Source organism: Triturus cristatus, chromosome 2_1 (assembly GCF_964204655.1).
Source record: "Triturus cristatus chromosome 2_1, aTriCri1.1, whole genome shotgun sequence".
In the NCBI taxonomy this organism is placed as follows: domain Eukaryota; kingdom Metazoa; phylum Chordata; class Amphibia; order Caudata; family Salamandridae; genus Triturus; species Triturus cristatus.
Window position 1 is genome coordinate 445,809,372 of NC_140581.1, and position 20,926 is coordinate 445,830,297.

Sequence of the window (20,926 nt, forward strand, 5' to 3'; positions counted from 1 at the left end):
ATGAAAGAGGTAGTGTGGTTGCAGACACAGAGAATAAAAGTGGACTTTAATCTGAAATTAAACACCTCAAAAAACAGTAATTTGTTATAAAAGATATTAGAATCAGCTAATAGATATATCAGCTATAGATAAAAAAAAGTACTGATGCTCAGAATGTGTAGAAAAAGACAGACACATTCTATTTTTCCTATAATGACCTTTAGTGTGCAAAAAATAACAGTTACCATAAATATGTCCTTTCTCTTTATCACTATTTGTTTTAGAAAAACAGATCAGAAGAATGAAAAGTCAGTTTTCATTGTGTTGTTTAAACTGCAGCTGCAATTGTACTTTGTCACCTGCTTTGCAACTTGGCTGCTGTCTCTGACTGCAAGCATTGTGATATCAGAACTCTACTATAATGACTTATTACAGTTGAGCAGCTACGTCATTTAATTATTGCAGGTGACTAGAGTCTACTCAGAAGGAAATTAGGTATGGGATAAAGTACCCCTGCTATACATTATAAGAATATTGTTAGTCCCTGAAGAGTCTGTGACAATATAGAGGATAGAGGCCAAAGGCCAAGTCAGTGTCAGCTTAAAGATTTTGGGGGCCCTGGACAAGACATATTTTAGGGGAACAATTTTTAATTGTATTACCCATTCCCTGCTAATTCAAGCTTACATTATGCAAAACCTTTTTAACAGGATCACAAAAAAACTGTTGAAATATGTCTTGGTGTGGGACCCCAAAAATCCCTAAAATTAGTCAGAGGTAGATAAAGGTAGAGAGGAAAGTAGTTTTAGATACAGAAATAGAATAGACAGAGCTCAACTGGAGAGAAAGTACATGTTCCCAGTGGCCCCTTGGAAAGTGAGGGTGCAGGGCAATTGCCTTGCCCATGCCTTGAAGCATCTAATGGTTGAGTTCCTTTATAGGGTTGTTGAACTCCGAGGTGACTTGCAATATCCTTATAATGTATAGGGGTACTTTATTCCTCATAATACATTGTTACACCATCACCCTATCCCTAAACTGCTTAAATCCTATGTGTGATGGTCTTTCATATATCAAAGATATGTTTGAAAACATGAAGAATTTAGGTTAAATCTCTAGCGCAAAATTAAACATACCAGAAAACAATTATTTTGCTGGAAAAATATATTAGAATCAGTTTAATGTCGGATGTTTTTTTTTAAAAAACATTTAGCACAGAATGTGTAGAAATATGCAGAAAGATACTGTCTTTCATATCATTTCCTAAGTGTGCACCAAATAAACATGTTGCCATAAATAGCTCTTTCCAGCTTATCACTGTTTACATTTAAAAAAAAAAAAAGCTGAACACACAAAGTAAAGGCCATGTTTTAGTTTCATTTTTTTTAAACTGCAGCTTTAATTATGACTGGTTTCCTGCCTTTCCCCTGGTTGATCGTGGTCTGAACTCAACTGTAATAAGTCATTACAGTTGAGCAGTTACTCTCACAAATCGCCTATATGGGAATTAAAACGGGGCTTTTATACAGCCATACATGGATTGCAGGATCCGGTGTCCTGTATATGGGACTTTATTCAGGGATTGCAGGCTCCCCTCCCGTGTATTATAGACTGGTTTAACTGTTTGAAGCACGCGGTGTGTGAAAACGTACGCTTCTACAGCCCTCCAGTAACGGTGGGACTCTTTATGTTACCAAATTCTTCACGTTCCAGCAGAGGGGCTCCACGCAAAAAACATCTGGCCCGACGCCCTCCCTCCGGCTGCGATTGGATGAACAGGAGGCGCCTCCTTCCACACTCTTACAGGCCGACAGAGCTCACATTGCGTCCTGCGGCCCACTTGGACGTATCTCCACAGTCTCTCCAGCTCCAACAGGTCTCCCGAGCAGAACATGCTGCTCCGTGCCGCCTCCTCGCGCGGCCCCCGGCTCTCGACCCGGGCGGCCCTCCTGCTGCTGCGCGGCTGCAGCACTGCTTCCCCGGGCGGCCCCAGCGTCCAGGGGTGAGTGCCTAACACCTCGAGAGATCCGGATTGGGGCGGGGGCACTCAGACACCTTAGAACTCCACAGGTGTTCCCGCATCACAACGATATTATGTTTGAATTTAGTCGGCATAGATACCTTGTATTCGCCTAAGAAAACATAAGCACTTGAATGAATGCCAATGTGTGTTGTGCTAGTGAAGTTATATGGCGAGGGTGGGCTGCTAAATTATGCGCCAGTGAGAAGTATTATGCAGCAGCAAAATTAAGATTTGTAGTTCAATGCGGCCCGTTCTGTTAAAGTATGACTTCGCTATGTTTTATATTTACCTCACATTAACGTTGTAAGAGCAAAGGTTTCACTTCATTAGTACAAATTTAACATAACACCCCAACAAATCAATGTGCATCACAAAGGTTACTATTCAAACGTTGCCAATGGTTTTCCCATGTGCAGCAACACGTGTTGCTTGCGTTTAGTAACTTTTGATCCGTTTGAGATAAAAACAAAAAATATATTTTGTTAAAATCTGCAGATTTTGCAGCAGGTAATGAATTATGTGGCAAAACCATATTCATACAGAAAACGCCACAGCTGCAGAATCGCATAATTCCAGTGGCCCTGATCTTTCATAATGTAAGCTAATGATTGCCATTCTTCTATGTGCCCCGTGAAAGATCACTGTATTCACATTCTGTGATTGACCCAGGAATGCCAGGTTTCCACCTTAGCAGCTCGACATCTTGTTTCTAGACATGGTCTTTTAATTAACAACGTGATGCCTTGTGGGGTTAGTTGCCCTGTTAGCTTCAGGTGAGCCTGAGACAATAATGACGCCAGCAGAAAAGTAAAAGAAACGGTGTTGTCGCCACTCTTCACTAACACAATGGCATGTTTGTGAGGTCGTTGAAAGAGTTTCTCTCTTGTAACCCATCTCTTCTCTTGGGGTATCTGAGGATGGTGCCCTGGATAAACACTCTTAAGTTTCTCAACATACATGGAATTCATGCATTGATCACGATGTCCATCCACTAACTTGTGGGCCCAAACGTTGTGTGCAAACATCAGCTGGTACAGATGGGGAACACAAGGCCCATTCGATCCGCCCATTTTTAGGTCTCGCCTAGGCAGCGCACATGCGATGCTCTAGGAGGGCCTTTAGCCATCGGTCTGCTCCTTTTCAAGCACACTCGTACTTGTGCTAGCATCCACCTTGCGGGAGCAAGCAGAGGCACACATGGTAATTGAAAACATATGGCTCTCGCGCCGCCGCTGCTCGCTCCCGCAAGGCGGATGCCAGCACAAGCACATTTGCCCGCTCTTTCGCGGCCGCGGTGCCACGCCACGCTCCATCACGCTTGTTCTGTTTGCCTCTCAGCGCCGCTCGTTCATCCGCCCTCCTTTACATTGCCTTTTTGTTTAACGTATGTCAAAAGAATGGCTGAAGCATCCTAATTCTGAAATACAGCACTATTATTTCTCCTGTGTGTTAGTGGCTTTTAATTAATGATCCATGATCCAGAAGGTTTTATGTGTTTTTGTAAGCAGTATTATTTGTCAGCGTAGGTCGCATTCAGCTTTAAACCTGCGTTGGCCTATTTAACAGATTAAGGAAGCAGGAAATTGTGTTCCTCACAATTGACACTAATCCAAAAATCTCCAGCCCACAGAAGCAATACAAATATAGAATTAAAAAAATTGAACAGTTCTGCATCACAACTTGGAGAGTTTTAACGTTAACACAGAATTCCATTTAGATACAAATTGCTTCCAGGGCACTATTATTATATCATTCAGACAGGCAAGAGCAAACCACAGCCTTTGCGTTGCTAAGGTTGCTTTTGGTGAAGGTTTCCACGCGGTCCCAGAGGAACTCTTTGTAGCTGCTGATCGGGACATGTTTTCACTGTGGAGTTTCCCCGCTCTTGCGCGCGTGGCAGTGATTGCCACCCTGGCACTCAACAGGCAGCAAGAGGGTCCTCGCTGCGCAGGCTGCCGTTTGTCTCATTTTCACCCGTGTGCGCGAGAGCGCAAGGTAATTGAAATATGGAGTCCTTTCTAGAATAAGAAATTATTCTTCAGTGACAGATGCCACTGAACAGTATCAAATGCTTCAGAAAGACAATTCCGAGCAGACACGCGCCTGTATGCACACAGCAGGGAGATATATATCATCAAGCCATTCGGAGAAAACTTTCCTGCCATTAATTAAAAAACAAAGCATACATGAGCCATATATTAAACAGGCATTAAATAAATAGCTCCCCTGTGATGCAGATACGCTGGCAATTAAAAATGTTCAGTCAGTGAAGTGTTAGATGGTGTTTGGTGCCCTTTGGTGCACTTTCATAACCTAACAATTGTTTTACTGTCTTCTTGGGGGATTAAAGGCTGAGAGAAGACCATGGCCCTCAGGGTGATCCGTTTGCCTCGCCTGGCCTTTTCTCCTTAGATTCTGCATCAAGCTGACTTGGTCCAGACCAACAATACCACTGCAAAGTATTTACTCCTCCGCCGGGGGATGAGGGCTTTGTCCCTGTTGGTCATTTCAGATCCAATCTTCTCTTGGTGCCAGATCCGTCTCCTTTTTAGGTCTCGTCCTTTTATTGCCTTTCCTGATGTTATATATTTCAATGTAACCCCGTCTTTCTTGTTCTCGCTCTCTCTCTTTCTGTTTGACTGTCCCTGTTTCATCCAGTCTCTATCTCCCTCGCTCTCTCTTTCGTTGACTGTCTCTGTAGCTGTCTGACTATAGCGCTCCGCTTGCCTCTTCACTCTTCTGTTACTCCTTCTGATGCTCTTGTGACCTGTGAGTCTGTGTGAATGTTTTGTGTTTGTGTATGTTCTTCTCTCGCAGTATTTCAAGGCGCCTGCCTTTCTTTCTTTAGATGTATTTCTGTGTGTCTCTCTCTCTCTCTCTCTCTTTCTTACTCTTTTTCACTCTCTATCGTCCAAAATCTCTTTCTCCCTCTTTCTATGTCTCTGACTTTGTTACTTCCTAGCTGTTCTCGGACATATTTAATCTTCAACTGTTGATTTGTTTGCATATTTCGGGTCAATAGAGCTTCGACTCTGTGATGGGCGCTATATAAATGACAGTGCTCACCCACTTACTCAAAGTTTCTTTATTTACATTCACTCTGTCTCTTATTAACTCTCATCGCGCACTCACTACCTACTTCTCGTTCGCAGTGTCTCTTTTTCCCTCTGCCATTTCTCACTTACACTCTTTCTTATCTCTGTCATTATTTCCTGGTCTTCCTCTATTGCTTTATTCCAAAGGATCTGTCTCTATGCCCTTCCCTTCGTCGCTCTCTGACTTTTGCTTTGTACAGGTCTGTGCATACCTTCGTTCCCTGTTTGTCTGTGTCTCTTCCTATCGTGACCCCTTCCCCCGCATCACCCTTTCACCTCTATTTGTCATTCTTTAACCTTGCCGCCTCGTTTTGATCTCATCTTCTCACTCCATTTGTCTTTACTCCTTTTTTCTGTGTCGGATTGACCTGCTACCTCTATCTCAGTGGCACACGCTTGGTCTCTTTTCTTTTTCTGTACCTCTGTCACTGCACTTTCTTTGTCTCTCTCAGTTCTTCCCACCCTCTTTCAACTCACGGATATATGGTGCTCTATCTCAGCGGCGCTTTCTTTTTCTCTTCCGTTCTACTTTCTCTGTCACTTACTTTCTCCCCCCTCGCTTCTTCTTTACCTCCTGACTATCTGTCTCTTTCTCACTCCACGTGACTCTGCGAGAATCTCCTTTCTCTACATCTCTCCCGTTGCCTCTCTTTCTGTGTGGCTGACTGTCACACTTTCTCTCTCACTGTCCCGTACCTGCCTTTCTGTGTCCCCCTCACAGTCTCTTCTCTGACCTGCTCTCCCTTCTCTTGGTTGATCTTTTTTGCTCCTCTAGGAATGTGGCCATTCTTGTTTTTTTATAGCTTTTCAACATGCTGCACAGCACCCACGCTGCTCTACTACATAGCTTAAAAACAAAGGCCAAGCCAAAACCTCTGGCTAAGCACTTATAAGGTCCTAAAGGCGAGACCTATTGGCTATGCCAATGCTTGTTTTTTTGTTGAAAGTTCATTAACACAAAGAGCTTAAAAAGCCTCTGCCTTTTCCACTGAATTGTCAGTTTTCATTGACTGTTTTAGCATCCACTTCCACCCCATTTGCGGGGTTTGAGAGGTTCAGGTTATATTTAGTGCCCTTATTGTAAACTTTTATTTTGTTTCTTTTTTTAAAAACAAATTTTATTGAGTTTTACAAGTAGTGCAGTATCCTGCACAAGAGATTAAGCCAAAATGAAATTCCATCTGTTGTACAAGTTATATTATCGTGCATAATACGTAGTAGTGTATCAGGGTCAGTACATTATGAATTTTAGTGCATCTGATAGTTAATATATCTGCAAGATCTAGTTCAAACAGCTTTGTCCCTCATAATGATTTCCATAACTTGCGACAAATATCTTGCACTTCCAGTGAGCTAGAATATTAAAAGCGTAACTACCTCCCTCCCCCTTAGTTAGCAATCAGTGCAGCATTAATTGCATCCAGACCTACAATGGATCACAAGAATGCCTATTTTTCATTCTCACGTATAAGCATGGCAACCATGGAAGGCATCAATTGTGTGTTAGGAATGTTTCTGTTCTCCCTCCCTATTTTTCCCTTTTTTTTGGGACTCTCTCCACCCTTTATCGAGTGTTTTGTTATACCAGTACACATTTCTCGGGGAAGCACTAATTCACAAGTGCGTTTTCAGATGTGTCCTGGCCTGCGGGGTTCCTCTATATCCAGAGCTTTGAACGATTCCATTAGCACATCCCAGGACATAGTGGTAGGTATTTTACATAGCCCTCTTTGCTCCTCCCTTCGTATCGCACCGCTTTCTACCCATCCCTGTTGTACCACTTCCTCCCTCCAGACCATTGCTGTCAGCGGTCTCGCTGATTTCCAACGCCTGGTAATGACGAGTTTTGTTGTTATGAGCGCTAGGTCAGCAAACCTCGCCTGTACCTTGAATCCCTTTGGGCGCGGATAGAGGCCTAAGATACACGCCTCTACCGTGGCCATGCATTGCCTTCTTCAACTTCCTGTATTGAGTGTGCTATTTGTGTCCAATAAGTGGAGAGGGTGGGACATGACCACGTCATGTACAGAAAATCAGCATCTTGCTCTATACATCTAGGGCTGTTCACCACTACCACTGGGAACATTGCATACAATCGATGTGGTGTGAGGTATGCTCTTTGTGTGACCATATATTGTATCAATTTAAAGCGTGAATTGCGAGAGACAGCCCTAGGATAGGCCAGTAGAGATGTCCAGTACTTATCTTAAAGGTTTTTTCCTATGTCTGGTTCCCACTTTACGCATAGCGTGGTTAGGGTAGAGGGGTATATCCGTCCTTATCCCCTGATATAGCCACTTTGTCAGGTGTCTGCCAGTACCCATGAAGTGTATCAAGTGCACTAGTTCATGTGTTGGTGGCTCAGACCCCTCAGGGGCTCATACACCTTTAATATACCGTGTTATGCTATCATGTAATAAAAACAGAGAACTAGTGAGGCCTTGCTCATGCATAAAATCCATATGAGTCATTAGAGATCCCTCGCCAAATAATGCTCCAACCTCAGTCACTGCATCTCGTTCCCCCCGGTGAACTTGTCAACACTCCATCTGGGGTAGGAATCCTCAACAATAGAATATTAGGTGCATATGGTATGGTGGATGATATGTAGTGTAAGGCTTGCTTCCAGTAGGTTAGCAAATATGCAAGCCACTGCAGTTGGCTCGCCATGCAATATGCCTTGAAATCAGGGGCACCCATTCCTCCTGCATCTGCTGAAGCTTTGCTAGACTAATTCGGTGTCTCCCTGTGCCCCATACCAATTCTGTCAATATGGTATTCAATAGTTTAAACACCGTCTGTTTGGAACTCACACCGGAGATACCTGGCATATACTGTTATGTCGTCCGCGTACAGAGACAAGGCATGGATTGTCTACCTTAGTGGGATACCCCAGGAAGTCGCATCACCACGTAACTTTTGTGCTAGTGGTTCTAGTGCCAGTACGAATAATATTGGGGACAAAAGGCATCCCTGTCGTGTTCCTCTTTGTATCGCGTACGGGCTCGAAATGTGAGTCCCTGTGCGAGCTTGCGCTGTTGGAGAGGTGTATAAGAGTTTCACCCACTTAATAAACTCTGCAGGGATCCCAAATTTAGTAATGGTGGTTAGCATATATTTTCCCAGCTGAGGGTATCGAAGGCCTGCTGTAAATCTAGGTAAAGGCATCCAGCATTAGGAAAATTATCCTGGATTGCCCACATTACGTGGTATTGTCTACGGATATTCAATGAAGTGCTCCAGCCTGGCACAAACTCACATTGGTCTGGGTGAATACGTTTATCGAGGAAAGGAACAAGGCGGCTAGCTAGAATTTTACTCAGTTTTTTGTATTCAGTTTTTAAAAGGGATAGAGGCCTATATGCCGTTATATCAGTACGATCTCTATCCGGTTTTGGGCAGGGATGTTATGAGGACCTGAATCGTGGTTGGTGGAGGGCTCCTCCCTCTAGTGCTCCTGATATAGCCGTTCAAGCTGAGGCGCTAATTGTGTGTTGGTTGAATACAATTCAACAGGGAGACCATCTAATCCCGGTGTTTTGCTGCGCAGGAGGTCTTTTATTGACCCATGTATCTTTGTGCTTTTAGCGACTCTTTCTGCGCTTTTATCAATTTTGGTAGTTGCAGTATTTGGAGGAGCTCCTGTATCTCATTGGGGCTTCTCATCTGAGGAGCAGTATATAAGTATTCATAACATTCTCGAAAGTCGTCATCTATCTCCAATTGGGTATTTACAGTATTGCGCATCAGGGTATGGATTTCGAGTATGGGTACAACTCAAGGGAAGTCTCTAATTAGATGGGCAAGCAGTGTCCCCGCTCTATCTGTTTCTGCATGTTGCTTTTGGGCGTGTGTGTTATAGTCCACCAACTTTAGGTGCTCTAGCAGGTCTGACTATTCAATGTGTGCTTCCTGGAGTATCTGGACCCCTGCCGGGGAATATATAGCTTCCCTCTCTAGAGTGCTCAACCGTGATTCTATTGCAGTCAGTTCCTGGAGGATAGTGTGCCGCATTCCCACCTCAGTGCTAATCACAGTCCCTCTCATGACTACTTTGAATGCCTCCTATTTTGTTAGTGGTGTGGAAGCAATATTTTAGTTTGTCGTAAAATATGTATCTATTATGGTGGCCATATGTGCGCGATGGTGCCGTCCTCCAGTAGCATCGGGTTGAACTTCCATGTCAGAATTGGCATGAGTACTTGCCCTCAGGATAGTGTTAATTCTAGAGGATTACGGTCTGGTAGTGTCTTCGCTAAGTATGTCGTGTTGGTTATTTGTGTTAACAGTGCGGGGAAGCACAGCATGCGGTCTATATGAGTATGTAGCATGTGTGTTGATGAATAAAACAAATATTCTCATGACTCAGCATTCTTGCTGCACCATTCATCTGCTAATGACCACCCATTGACGCATGCAGCTAGTGCTTTAGCTTGTCCTGGTGTTGCTGCACCAGGGGTGTCAGAGCTCCTCACCGCGTCCGCCGTTTGGAGGGCTACCCGTCTGCTCTCAATTTTCTGCTCCAGGGTGGGCTGGGATACTTCACTTGCTTGTGGGCGCTAGGGGCATGTCGCCGACTTCTTCTGCGACGGGGAGGACGCTTCGAGGGTAGTCTGTGTTCCTCCAGGATTGTGAGGCCTGGGAATTAACCTCAATTCAGGACCATACTGCTTCTGCATCATCAAACAGCAAAAAAATAGCTGTCTCGGTCATGGATGATCGATCTTGAGATGTGCTGGAAAGAGAAGAGCATATTTCAATTTGAGCTGTTGTAGGTGTTTTTTGACCCATTGGTATAATGCTCTTTGTTGCTGTACCTGCAGGGTATAGTGTGGAAACTGGGAGATTCTGGAATTTTCATAAAGTATGAGTGTGTTTCCTCGCACTTTCCTTAGCAAGGTGTCTCTATTTTTGTAATTAAGGGTCTTGGCTATGATTTGGTCTCGGTGGAGCTCCTGGTGTTCAGCCCCCCATGGGCACTCTTTCCATGCTGAATATATCCTTCAAGCCCTGTACGGCCACTTCTTTTCGTAACCATTGTTCAATGAATTGTGTGGGGTTGCTCCCTTCACTATTCTTGGGCATGCCTAGGATCCTAATGTTATTTCTCCTCGCACGTCCTTCTGCAGCTTCTGCTCGGTTTGCTAGGTCTTCTACTTGTTGCTGGAGTTTAGTGACTGCCTCTGTTTGTTCTTTATGACTGGGCGTGATATCAGAGAGCGCCATTAAATGCAGTTGGACTTTTTCCATTAGTTTCATTATAAAGAAAAAAAAAACTAATTGAAAGCAGGAAACAACAGTAATCACCTTGGTAGAACTAATTTTGTTTTTCCCTCCATGGAAGGATTATTGGTACCTACGTTTCTTTTTACATTCTCCGTGTGAGACTGAAGTACCCTGGGAGGACTGAAAGACTGTTTTGAAGCCTAGGTTCAGGCAGTAGGAGAAGACATTTTTCCTAATCTCTCCTATTCAATGGTCAAATCCTGGGATTTATATAGCATTTGACAATTTCATGTCATATTTACAAAACAGTGTAGACAGTATAACGCAAAATGCTTCCGCTCCATCCACATGTTGACATTTGGCTTCCATCTTAATAAACAGTAAGCTTACACTGTAAAGGACCATCTTGTAGTGGCTGCACTCCCCAATATAAACAAAAAACATGTCCGACCACAGGGTTGCCAGCCATGATCATATCCACATTTTTTGCGTGTGCTTGAGAAGCTTCACACTTTCTAAACGAGATAAAGAAAAAGCTAACCACAGTCGAGGAACAAAAACAGACTGCCTAAATGAGAGCTGCCTCGGTGTTCACAACAATCCCTGGATTGTGGTTTGAGATACTGATTTTAAGACATGTACTATACCAAAAAAGCATTGAATGTTATACAATTTATGAAATTACGAAACGCATGAATAATCATACAAAACATTGCACATAAAAGTGTTTAAATATAACCATATATGAAAGCACCTTGAAAATATATGAATAAATGTATAAAAGAATTGCATATAAGAACACTATAAGAAATATATGCATGTCTATAAAAAGCAAACCTAGCAATATAAATATTTGGTTCCTAACTTCTGATAAAAATATAAAAAGGTACAAACTGTCCAATTTATCATACTGTTCATCATCTTATTTTGGAATTGGAAAAGCCGGCACAGTTATTGTTCATGCTATGCAAAAAAAAATTATCGGGCATGTCGATTAGTTTTTCCTAACTCATGATCGAGTCATGTAATCGGCATAGTATCCTGGAGCCTTTGCTGCAGTATGTGTAGCATTTGCATAAGAATGCTTAAAGGAAAGTAGACTCTTCTCTCTTGGCTAGATGGTAGAAGCTGCTTTGGAAAGAGATGGACACAGGCACTGAAGCAGATCCTGTATGTCCAAGGTACCCAAGGATGGAGACCTCGTTTGCTTCTGTACCGGTCAGAGCAGATGTTTCGAGCATTGAAGCTGTTTATGACTCGGGTTGTTGACTTTTTTACGTTATACTGAGCATACTTCATGATTGGCGGGTGCAGGGTTTGGAAATTGGTTTGGTGCAAGCTCAGTAGTCTCAGATGTTGTTTGATGTTGAAGGATGTTATGGGGACGGGAGGTCCTCAAGCAGTAGTTCAATACCTCTCTCTTTCAAGCAGTTTATGTACCAGAAGACTGGTCTCACTTGTGGATCACACATTTTGCAAAATAATAGTCCAGTAGTCACACAGTACTGATAGCCTTTCAAAGGAGAGATAGAACGCCAGGGTCTACCAGCTTTTCTGGTGGCTGAATAACCGAACTCCATGTTAGATGTACTGGTTTTTCACTAGAAGAAAAATCTAAATGCCACACTGCCAAGGGTCAATACGATTGTAGGGAGTTCACCAAACAGACTTCAGAACAGTGCATGAAGGAATCAGTCTGAAAACAGGATATAAACTAGTCTATATGCCAGATCAAATGGTTTTGAAAAAGTGCACTATGCCAGCAGTGTTTGATGAGCTGAAGATAGTGTGCACAAAGTCGGAAAATAAATAGGATACTCGGTCTGCAGGAATTTTTGAACCTATGAAGCTAAACTGGCTGTCTGTACGTTAAATATTTATGCTGCTGATGTAAAATGAACCCTTTTTCTTAATCAAACTGCAATAAGTTTATTCACTTTATCAAAACCCATATTACCAGTATCTATTTGAGGCCAGGGGATGCAAGTACACCCTCGAGTAGAACGATACAAGGTTATTCCACAACATGTTTCTATCTCTGATACTGGTAACAAATGTAACTGAGGACTTTAGTTAGTCAATATTAGATAGCAGCCATTGTTCAGAAGTGTGTGCTGGGTTGGGATGGATAAAATGGGTGCAACTGATAATGTGCAACTCAAACCTGGCAACAAGGGGTCCATCGCCATGTAAAGTGATGAAATCGCATCGGGGTGAATGTCTTAGAGTGCTTGAACACCTAGATGCTATTAAGAATACTGGATTGTCTGAATGAGTCATGATCATTGGAACGGGAACTCCCACATGTGGTGAAGGAAAGTGGTATGTATTTTTTCATACCAACCCCAGGCTTATAGTTCCGGCACTCATGAAAGTGGAAAGCTGTATTGGGAAAGGAGATTACTCCATGTAGGAGCAATGCCTTGGGTGGATTTTCATCTACTAAAAATGGGGCTTCTTCCACGCTTTATAGGGTATAAGTGAATTCTTTTTTTAGCCATGATTTTTTTTTAGTAGAAGTTGAATTTTAATCTTCAAACACTGCACTCCTGTCTTGTTTTTTTTAATTTTTTTTTTAAGAACTGCAAGATACTTTTCCAGACCTTTAGTGTTTTCAATGTCCAATTTAGCTGTGTAATTGCTCGCAATTGAGTCGGTCAATGTTGGAAAAGACTTGTGTCTTATAGGAGAACAAGGGATGAAGATAATGTGTTATTCAAGGAAGGCACTCTTTTGCAGAGTGTGTGTATAACTGTATATAATTTTATGTCATGTTGCAAAAGTTCTCTATCAGCTTGTCTAATTCTCTCAGCAGCTTCTTTTGCTCAGTATATTTGCCAGTCATTAAAAATTGCATAGCCTTCTGCTACTGTAAAAATTTAATTTTACCTGGATGTGCACCTAAGAGCAAATGAATCCTGGACAGGTGCTCCTTCACAGCTATTGTTAAGCTGTAATGTGCTATCCTGGTTGGCACAGCTTACCTACAAAGTAGATGGTAACAGTTATAGGTGTATATCCATCATACCTGGGGTCAGGGCACTTAGCTGAAGGACCAGTAGTTTTGGGAAGACAACAATACATGCATATATCAATATCAATGAGCCATAGAGATGTACCTTCAGGGTGTAGCTTTTTCAAATCATATGTGCCATTTTGGATCCTGTCATTTAATTCAGCATCTATGAGGTTTTCTTTGGAAATTGTGACAAATTGACTTTTTGAAACGAGGGTGGTTTTTGGCTCTCGTGGACCCAAATCCCAGGCAAGTGGTCTGATTAATTGTTTTGTTCAGGAAAATAATTTATCCAGGTATTGTGCATGCTTAAAATAGGGCGTTTTTATCTTGAATTTGTCAAAATTTGGTTCCCCACATACTTTTCAATCTTTTCATTCCAGTACACATAGCCTTGTATATCAAGATTTGTACTAAATTCGTGGAAATAGATTAGATTGTTATTGGTAATAAGGTTCTTTTTGAGCCTTTCTGTTTTTTTTGTGAACTAAAAACAAATCAGAGGGATTTGTCCTGTCAGCACTGTTGCAGTAAGGACATTTCTTAAATGAATGTGTGTGACTATTTAAAGGCAGTGCCTCCCAGTGTTCCCACTTTGTGTAATTGTGCATCTCTTGTGGGTTTAGCAGTCTGTGTATATAGGGATGACCGAAACGGTGATAACAATCCATTTCTTCATATTGATCAGAATTTAAAGAAGGATCCTCATTGTCAAAGCTTGTCAGCACATAGTTCTAACATTATCTGTTTTAATGTCTCATTCATCTGAAAAGGAACAATGTATTATGTCCACCACAAAAAAGTTTAAAACGTGGAATTTGCAACAGTTCAGTGGGTCCCATTATTTGATAAGAATTCTGCTCCCAAACCATGCCATCTAGCTCAGAACATACTGTAATATTCACAGCATGATGATCGTGTTGACCTTGTGAGAAGAATGCAGTTTTATTAGGAATGTAATGTCCATATAAAAACAAAACAACAATCAGCATGATGAGCTAAATCAGAAGGAAAAACATTCTAATAGCATTACAGAAGTAGGACCATGTTGGTATTGGATAACTGTCACAGAACCTATAAGTAGAAAGCTATTTGTGGTGTTGAGTGACTGTCGAGTGTGTTCGCAAATCATTTAATCCAAAGTACGAGTCCTCTTCATAGAGTTTTAATTTTTAATAAAGGTATCATTAGAATTAATGTCAGCTGCAAACCCTTCCCTCTCTTATCCCTCCACTATCCTTTTCAATCCAAATAACACACTAACATGTCCACCACTCAGATTAATTTCATATTTCACTATGCTAATTCACCACTAATCCTTTTTTGTGTTCTGGAGTAGAGTTCTACTTCCCCCAAAAAAGCTTTGACGCCTCGTCGGGGGTAGTAAGCGCTATATAAATGCAATTACACCCACCTGATTAGATCTACATCGACCAGAAAACTCACTCCCTTGAAAAACATATAAAAGGAAAAAAAAAATGAAAGCATCTTTCTCAAAGGGCTTAATGGGAACACTATTCTTCTGATGCTCATGAGCACCCATACAGAGAAAACAGGGATTGGTCACTAGGCATGGAATTTACAGACAAACACTCAAAGGCCTTGCTACAGGAATTAGCAAAAACATATTTAGTATAATGGGGAGGGAGGCACACTATAAAGTAATGTTTTACTGGCACCTGGACCCAATCTCACTGCATGGATTCCACCCCTCAACAAGTGGAGAGAATATGAATTGTTGGGTGATGTGTGACATGTATAGTGGGATTGCCATTCTGTAAAGGCTTTCGGGAAAGAAACATTAGCTGCTATGAAAACTATCCTAAGGTACCCCATACCAGAGGACATCGTAGTGGTAGTCCTAGGTGTATATCCCACACTCCTAAAGTACCCCTCTAACGCAGATAAAGTACTTTTGTGGGGCTGTTTGGGGGACTGCTGAAATATCCCTGGCGGTACAAAAGGGGGTGGTGATGGACGGAGCATCAGAACCAATCAAACACTCACACCCAGTCAACAGATCTGGGTTTGATCCATCACCATTCTTTAGCCCACTCTGCCACCCCAGTTCAGACATGGCCATATGCAAATCAGTCTGACCCTGTGCCTCATGGGAACAGTCCAGCCCGAACTGCCAAGCCATGCCTTCCCTGGACCGGAAACAAGCTTCCTAGGACCGGTTTCTGGCATTTCAGCCGTCTTCAGCCAGGCTTGCCTGAATCCAGTGGCAAAGTGAGCAAGGGACTCACGTCTGAGCATACCCTGCCAACTTATGGCGAACAAAGCGGTACAAAAGGGGGTGGTGATGGACGGAGCATCAGAATCAATCAAACACTCACACCCAGTCAACAGATCTGGGTTTGATCCATCACCGTTCTTTAGCCCACTCTGCCACCCCAGTTCAGACATGGCCATATGCAAATCAGTCTGACCCTGTGCCTCATGGGAACAGTCCAGCCCGAACTGCATAGGTGACAGTGGGGGTGCAAAAAATGCTTAGGTGAAAGCAATAGAAGTACAAAATGAGCATATCACAATTTACACAAACTTATTAAAAAAGGTCTGTCGATAGCATTTCGATCCACATACATAAAGAGATCTCAGGATTTGAATCAAACTCTCCCCGAAACAGTGGATAAGTGAAGATTAAACTCCCAAAAAGAAATACATAAAGAAAACAATATATATATATAGACATACAATGGGAAACTAATATGCGATTCATTACCCTGGACATTGAGTCCCTTTATACTTGCATCCAACATGACATAGGGCTAGCGGCAATCAAACATTTTTTGGACACAAGGGAAGCAGAATATTATGAACATAACAAAATCATAATCAAATTTATCTTGTGGTGTCTCAACAATAATTATTTTATGTTTGGGTCTCAAATGTACAAACAAACAAGAGGCGTAGCAATGGGATCTTGCTTCTCCCCCAGCTATGCCTGCTTAATGGTTGGCTGGTGGGAGGAGCAGATCCTCAAGAAAACGTGGGCTCAACAATATACAGGTCATGTCAAATATTGGCTGAGATACATCGACGACGTTTTTGTCGTGTGGCAGGGCAATGATGAGGAGGCCACTTCATTTATTGAGAACATCAACAATAATGAAGTAAACCTTAAATTTACTTCCCATATAAATGAAAGAGAAGTTGATTTCCTTGATGTCAAACTGTTTATTCATGAGGGCACAATTCACACTACCCTACACAGAAAGGAGACGGCAGGGAACTCGACGCTTCATGCGTCAAGCGCCCACCCACGACACCTCATACAAAGTATCCCATTTGGGGAACTCCTTAGGTTAACAAGAATTTGCAGCACCAAGGAACAACAAGAGAAATGCACCAATGAGGCACTCATAAGATTCAAACAAAGAGGGTATGACACACACACTCTCAAACAAGCAGTTAGTAAGGTCGCCCAGAGATCCAGGGAATCATTGTTGGAAAATAATAACCTTGTAGCTGAGCAAGTATTAGAAACCAACACCCCGAGATTGATCCTTACTTACAACCAGCAGGAGCGACAAATCAGGTCTATTATCAAACGCAATTGGCCCATTGTTCTAACTGATGCTGTCATAGCCCCAGACCTCCCCAACAATCCTACCATTACATATAGGAGAGGGATGTCCATGAGATGTCAGTTGGTCAGAAAAAGTCCGGAATACATAGCCAAAAAATCCACCTGGCTACAACCAAGACAAGGGTTCTATAAATGCACTTCATGCCGAGCATGTAGATTTGGAGAGACAACCACTAAATACATGACTCCTTTCAGTCCCATTGAGTACAAGATCAAAGGCAATCACAACTGCAAAACCGAATACGCTGTGTATGTCCTGACATGCACCTGCGGCCTCAAATATGTAGGCAGCACAAAATTGCAGGTGCATGTCAGGATTTTACAACATCTACGTGCAATCGTCAACAATGATCCAGCGTGCCCGGTTGCCCGACATTTTAAAACAGTCCACGGCAATGACCTTAAATGTCTGAAATACTTTGTAATTGCCGCTGTCCCAAACCCCCCAAGAGGAGGCAACCGGGAAAGACTACTCCGTCAACTTGAATCTAGAATGATAGTTGAACTTGATACCAAACATCCCAATGGGCTTAATAACACTGAAGATCTCCATAATTTTCTATAGTACTGTTCAACATTTTGTTTTTATATGAAGACTTATTGTGGGAATGTTTTATAATAATTCTTTACTTCTTTTAGGAGTTTTTATAGAGAGTTTTTATAGAGGGTTTTTACAGTGTGTTTTTATATTGTATTTTCTTAGGTCATCTTATATTTCAACATTATGTCATATCCTTAGCTGCTAATATATGCAACCTCCCCCCTCCCCCGGTTTTTTATCTTCCCCTTTCCCCCTTTTTTAGGTCTCGGCTGCGAAGGCTGCGCTTGCGCAGTCTCGCTCCGAGATTTAATGACTTTGAGAAGAGGGGCTTGCACCCGCCCCTCTTCTCTCCTGTTCTCCATTGGCTGGCCTCTTAAATGCTGGCCAGCCACTGGAGAAGAGGTCCAGTCACTCCGTTGAAGCCCCGTCCTTTTCGGATCGGGGGGCGTGTTTTTTGCGAGAAGTCTCAGGGAGGAGACAACAGCAAAACACGCCCCCAAATCCGAAAAGGACGTGGCGTTTCTCCGAGGCATTTTCTGCTGTGCCTCGGAGAAAGGCGGTGGTGTCCCGGCGTTGCTCCCTCACCTGATCTCCTTCGTCATCAACGATATCGTCATCTCAGATCTTCAGCTCCGCTGGAATCCCTTTCACAGAGGAGCACGTGTCTCCGGCGAGGGTACAATGTTCCACCGGTGCAGGGCAGGAAGTGGTTTCTGTTCCCGGCGTTGCTCCCTCACCTGATCTCCTTCGTCATCAACGATATCGTCATCTCAGATCTTCAGCTCCGCTGGAATCCCTTTCACAGAGGAGCACGTGTCTCCGGCGAGGGTACAATGTTCCACCGGTGCAGGGCAGGAAGTGGTTTCTGTAACCCAGAAGGGAAATGCTCGCTCGAAACAGGAAAATGGAACTTGAGTACTTTCCATGACATGGGTTAAAAAGACCTCAGTTCATGGTTGGAAAAAAAACACTACGAGACCAGACAACGAAAAAAGAATTTGAATGTCTAACCTTACACTACCGATACAACCACAAACACCCCTCTTCATGAAGAGAAATGGTGCAAGCCCAGGGCAGACATTAGCTGCTCTCTTCATTCGGGCAGGCTTCGTTCACAAAGGGGCCTAGGGGCGGACAGGGCAGACCGGGGCAGATTACAGAGCAGGGGGGGGCTGCCCGGGCAGATGACGGAACAAACGTGGCAGATTATTGAAGGCAAGTGGCAGCCTGGGGCAGATTACAAAACACGATGTGCACTGGTGCAAAAAAAACAACAAAAAAACAGCATAAATTCATTTGCACCATGGTTGCGGAATTTTCCCCAGTGCATGTCGGGACCATTCTCGGAGGGCATGGCAGCAGTAGAGCCCTCTCTTTCACAAGCACAACGCTTTCTTCAAAGTTTGTCCCCGAACTGCACTAATTCTTTCCCGCGGTTAAATGAAGGTGCTAACAGCGAACAGCCATGTTACTTTTCATTTTTTTAACCTTCAGGTTTGCCCTGGTTCAACGAGTGCGTCCCGAAATCTGCTGCAGCAGAATATATAGGCTGATCCTGAATTACTCAAGCAGCAACAATGGTGAACATAACGCTGCCCCCTCTTCAACCCCTGGGCGAAGTGTAGGGCACTGGCTTTCAGCCTCTACTACTAAACGAAATGTTATTCGGGACAATTTACTATCTTTGTGTGCATCAAACTAACTGTAGATTACAAAGAAATACGGAAAATATATAGCGTGCTGGCAACAAATGCCCGCTCCCCCCCACCCCCTCCACTGTGAAATTCTGGTGGTATAGTCCAGTCTCCAAAGACCCCCCTCTCCCCCAAATGCCCAGTATGGTTCAAGGTACACAGGCGCGCAACACCCATTGGACTCAAAGGGCTTCAGCCCCCCCCCGTCGTGTGTGGCAGCCCGGGACGAGACACCTTCCCGGGCAAAAAAGCAGCCGCACCCGAGCACTTCACAGGTCTTTAAAAGACCATTTGCATGTTAATGAGGCCTCGCTGTTGTTTCACCCCTCCTAAGAGCCCCTGCAGCTCCACTCTGCCTATTGCTTAAAGTTCAGCCCCCCCCGAAATTTTTGCTCAGCCCCCCCCCGAAATGTGGCTCTAGTTGCGCCTCTGAAGGTACAACACGTCATGATGGACACACCTCGCTGTTCTAACCGCCTGATTACTGTGACCAAGGCAAGGTCGCGGACAGGGACGGCCTCCTCATGGCTGTTTATCACGGGCCCCGGGCTTTGAGGGCCCTCGCACCCCAGATACACACGTAGTCACATACATGCATCGGGCGGCTACCCCTGCTATTATTCTCCTGGCGAACCTTTGAGGCTTGTCTGGTCTACTTTGTCTGTCGCGCACAAACAAAAAGTTGAGGTGCATTCCCTCAATCTCGCTGGATTAGATAACTCGGGCACCTGCAGTATGCAGCCTGCACACAGCTCGCTGCAGCGAATACACCCCTACCACCGTACTGCACCACTGCTTGGCACTGGACAGACTTTATTTACAAATGGCTAGAAATTCAATGACGTTTTCGCAAAAGTAATAAAGTTTGAAAGGCCTTCAATTGAAACGAGTTGAACATTGTGTTTTTAGGTCTCGGCTGCGAAGGCTGCGCTTGGTTGGTCTGTATAATCGGGGCCTTGTAAGCGTGGCGCTCTGATACTGCAGCATATCTTATCCATAGCGACCGTAGAATAGGCAAACCAGTGTTCAAAATGAGCCACTGGAACCTGCGTATTGTGCATTTCCATGTTCCTGCGCTGGATCGCAGAGCCCTCACGTCGAAGGGTGCGGTGCATCCCACCGCCAATAACATGTGGGTGTGCACAGAAACATGCATCGTAACGCCTGGAGCCACCCAGGCTGTGCTAGCAGTCCCCTCCCACAAACTGTAACCCGACAAAGTTATTCCCACGCAGCACTCTTTGTGGCCATTGGAACTGGTTGCAAATGTCATTGCCATTTTCCGATACTCAGCGGCCATTTCCATTTAAAAATACAAGGTAACAGCGGTTACCTTACATTTGTTTATAATCTGTGAGACCTCCTGCGATTGCTGATATGTGAGGTCCTGTTTTGGTCTAAAAGAAACTGGTTTTATGGCTGTCACATGGGGTTGAAAAACAAACACTTTTGTGCCATGTCTGCAACAGACTCCAATACATCACCCACGCTAAAAATAAATTAAAGAAAACCTATTTCAAAAAATGGATTAAGAATTATTTAGGGTCTTCAGAGCAAAAGCAAAGCTGGCTCTATCAGGGAAAATATACAATGACTAATGCTTTACAGGTAATTCCATTTGTATCTGCCACCCTGCAGGGTGGAGGGTGACGCCACACCACATTTGAAGCAGTCCCTGCTCGCTGGCCGCGTGTGCACGCTCACGTGACCGTTGTGCCCAAAACCTGACAGGCCCGGGTGAGTACGGGCACACTCCT

The 20,926-nt window shown here is 43.6% G+C and overlaps 1 protein-coding gene across 1 annotated transcript in view; it reads left to right on the plus strand.

Moving 5' to 3' along the window:
• Positions 1–1,779: 1,779 nt before the first annotated feature.
• DMGDH (dimethylglycine dehydrogenase) overlaps positions 1,780–20,926 on the plus strand; it is a 530,714-nt gene continuing 511,567 nt past the window's right edge. The window contains exon 1 of the mRNA XM_085632255.1: positions 1,780–1,981. Within this exon, the coding sequence (XP_085488381.1) occupies positions 1,872–1,981 (110 nt within the window). The 5' untranslated portion in view covers positions 1,780–1,871. The remainder of the gene's footprint in view (positions 1,982–20,926) is intronic.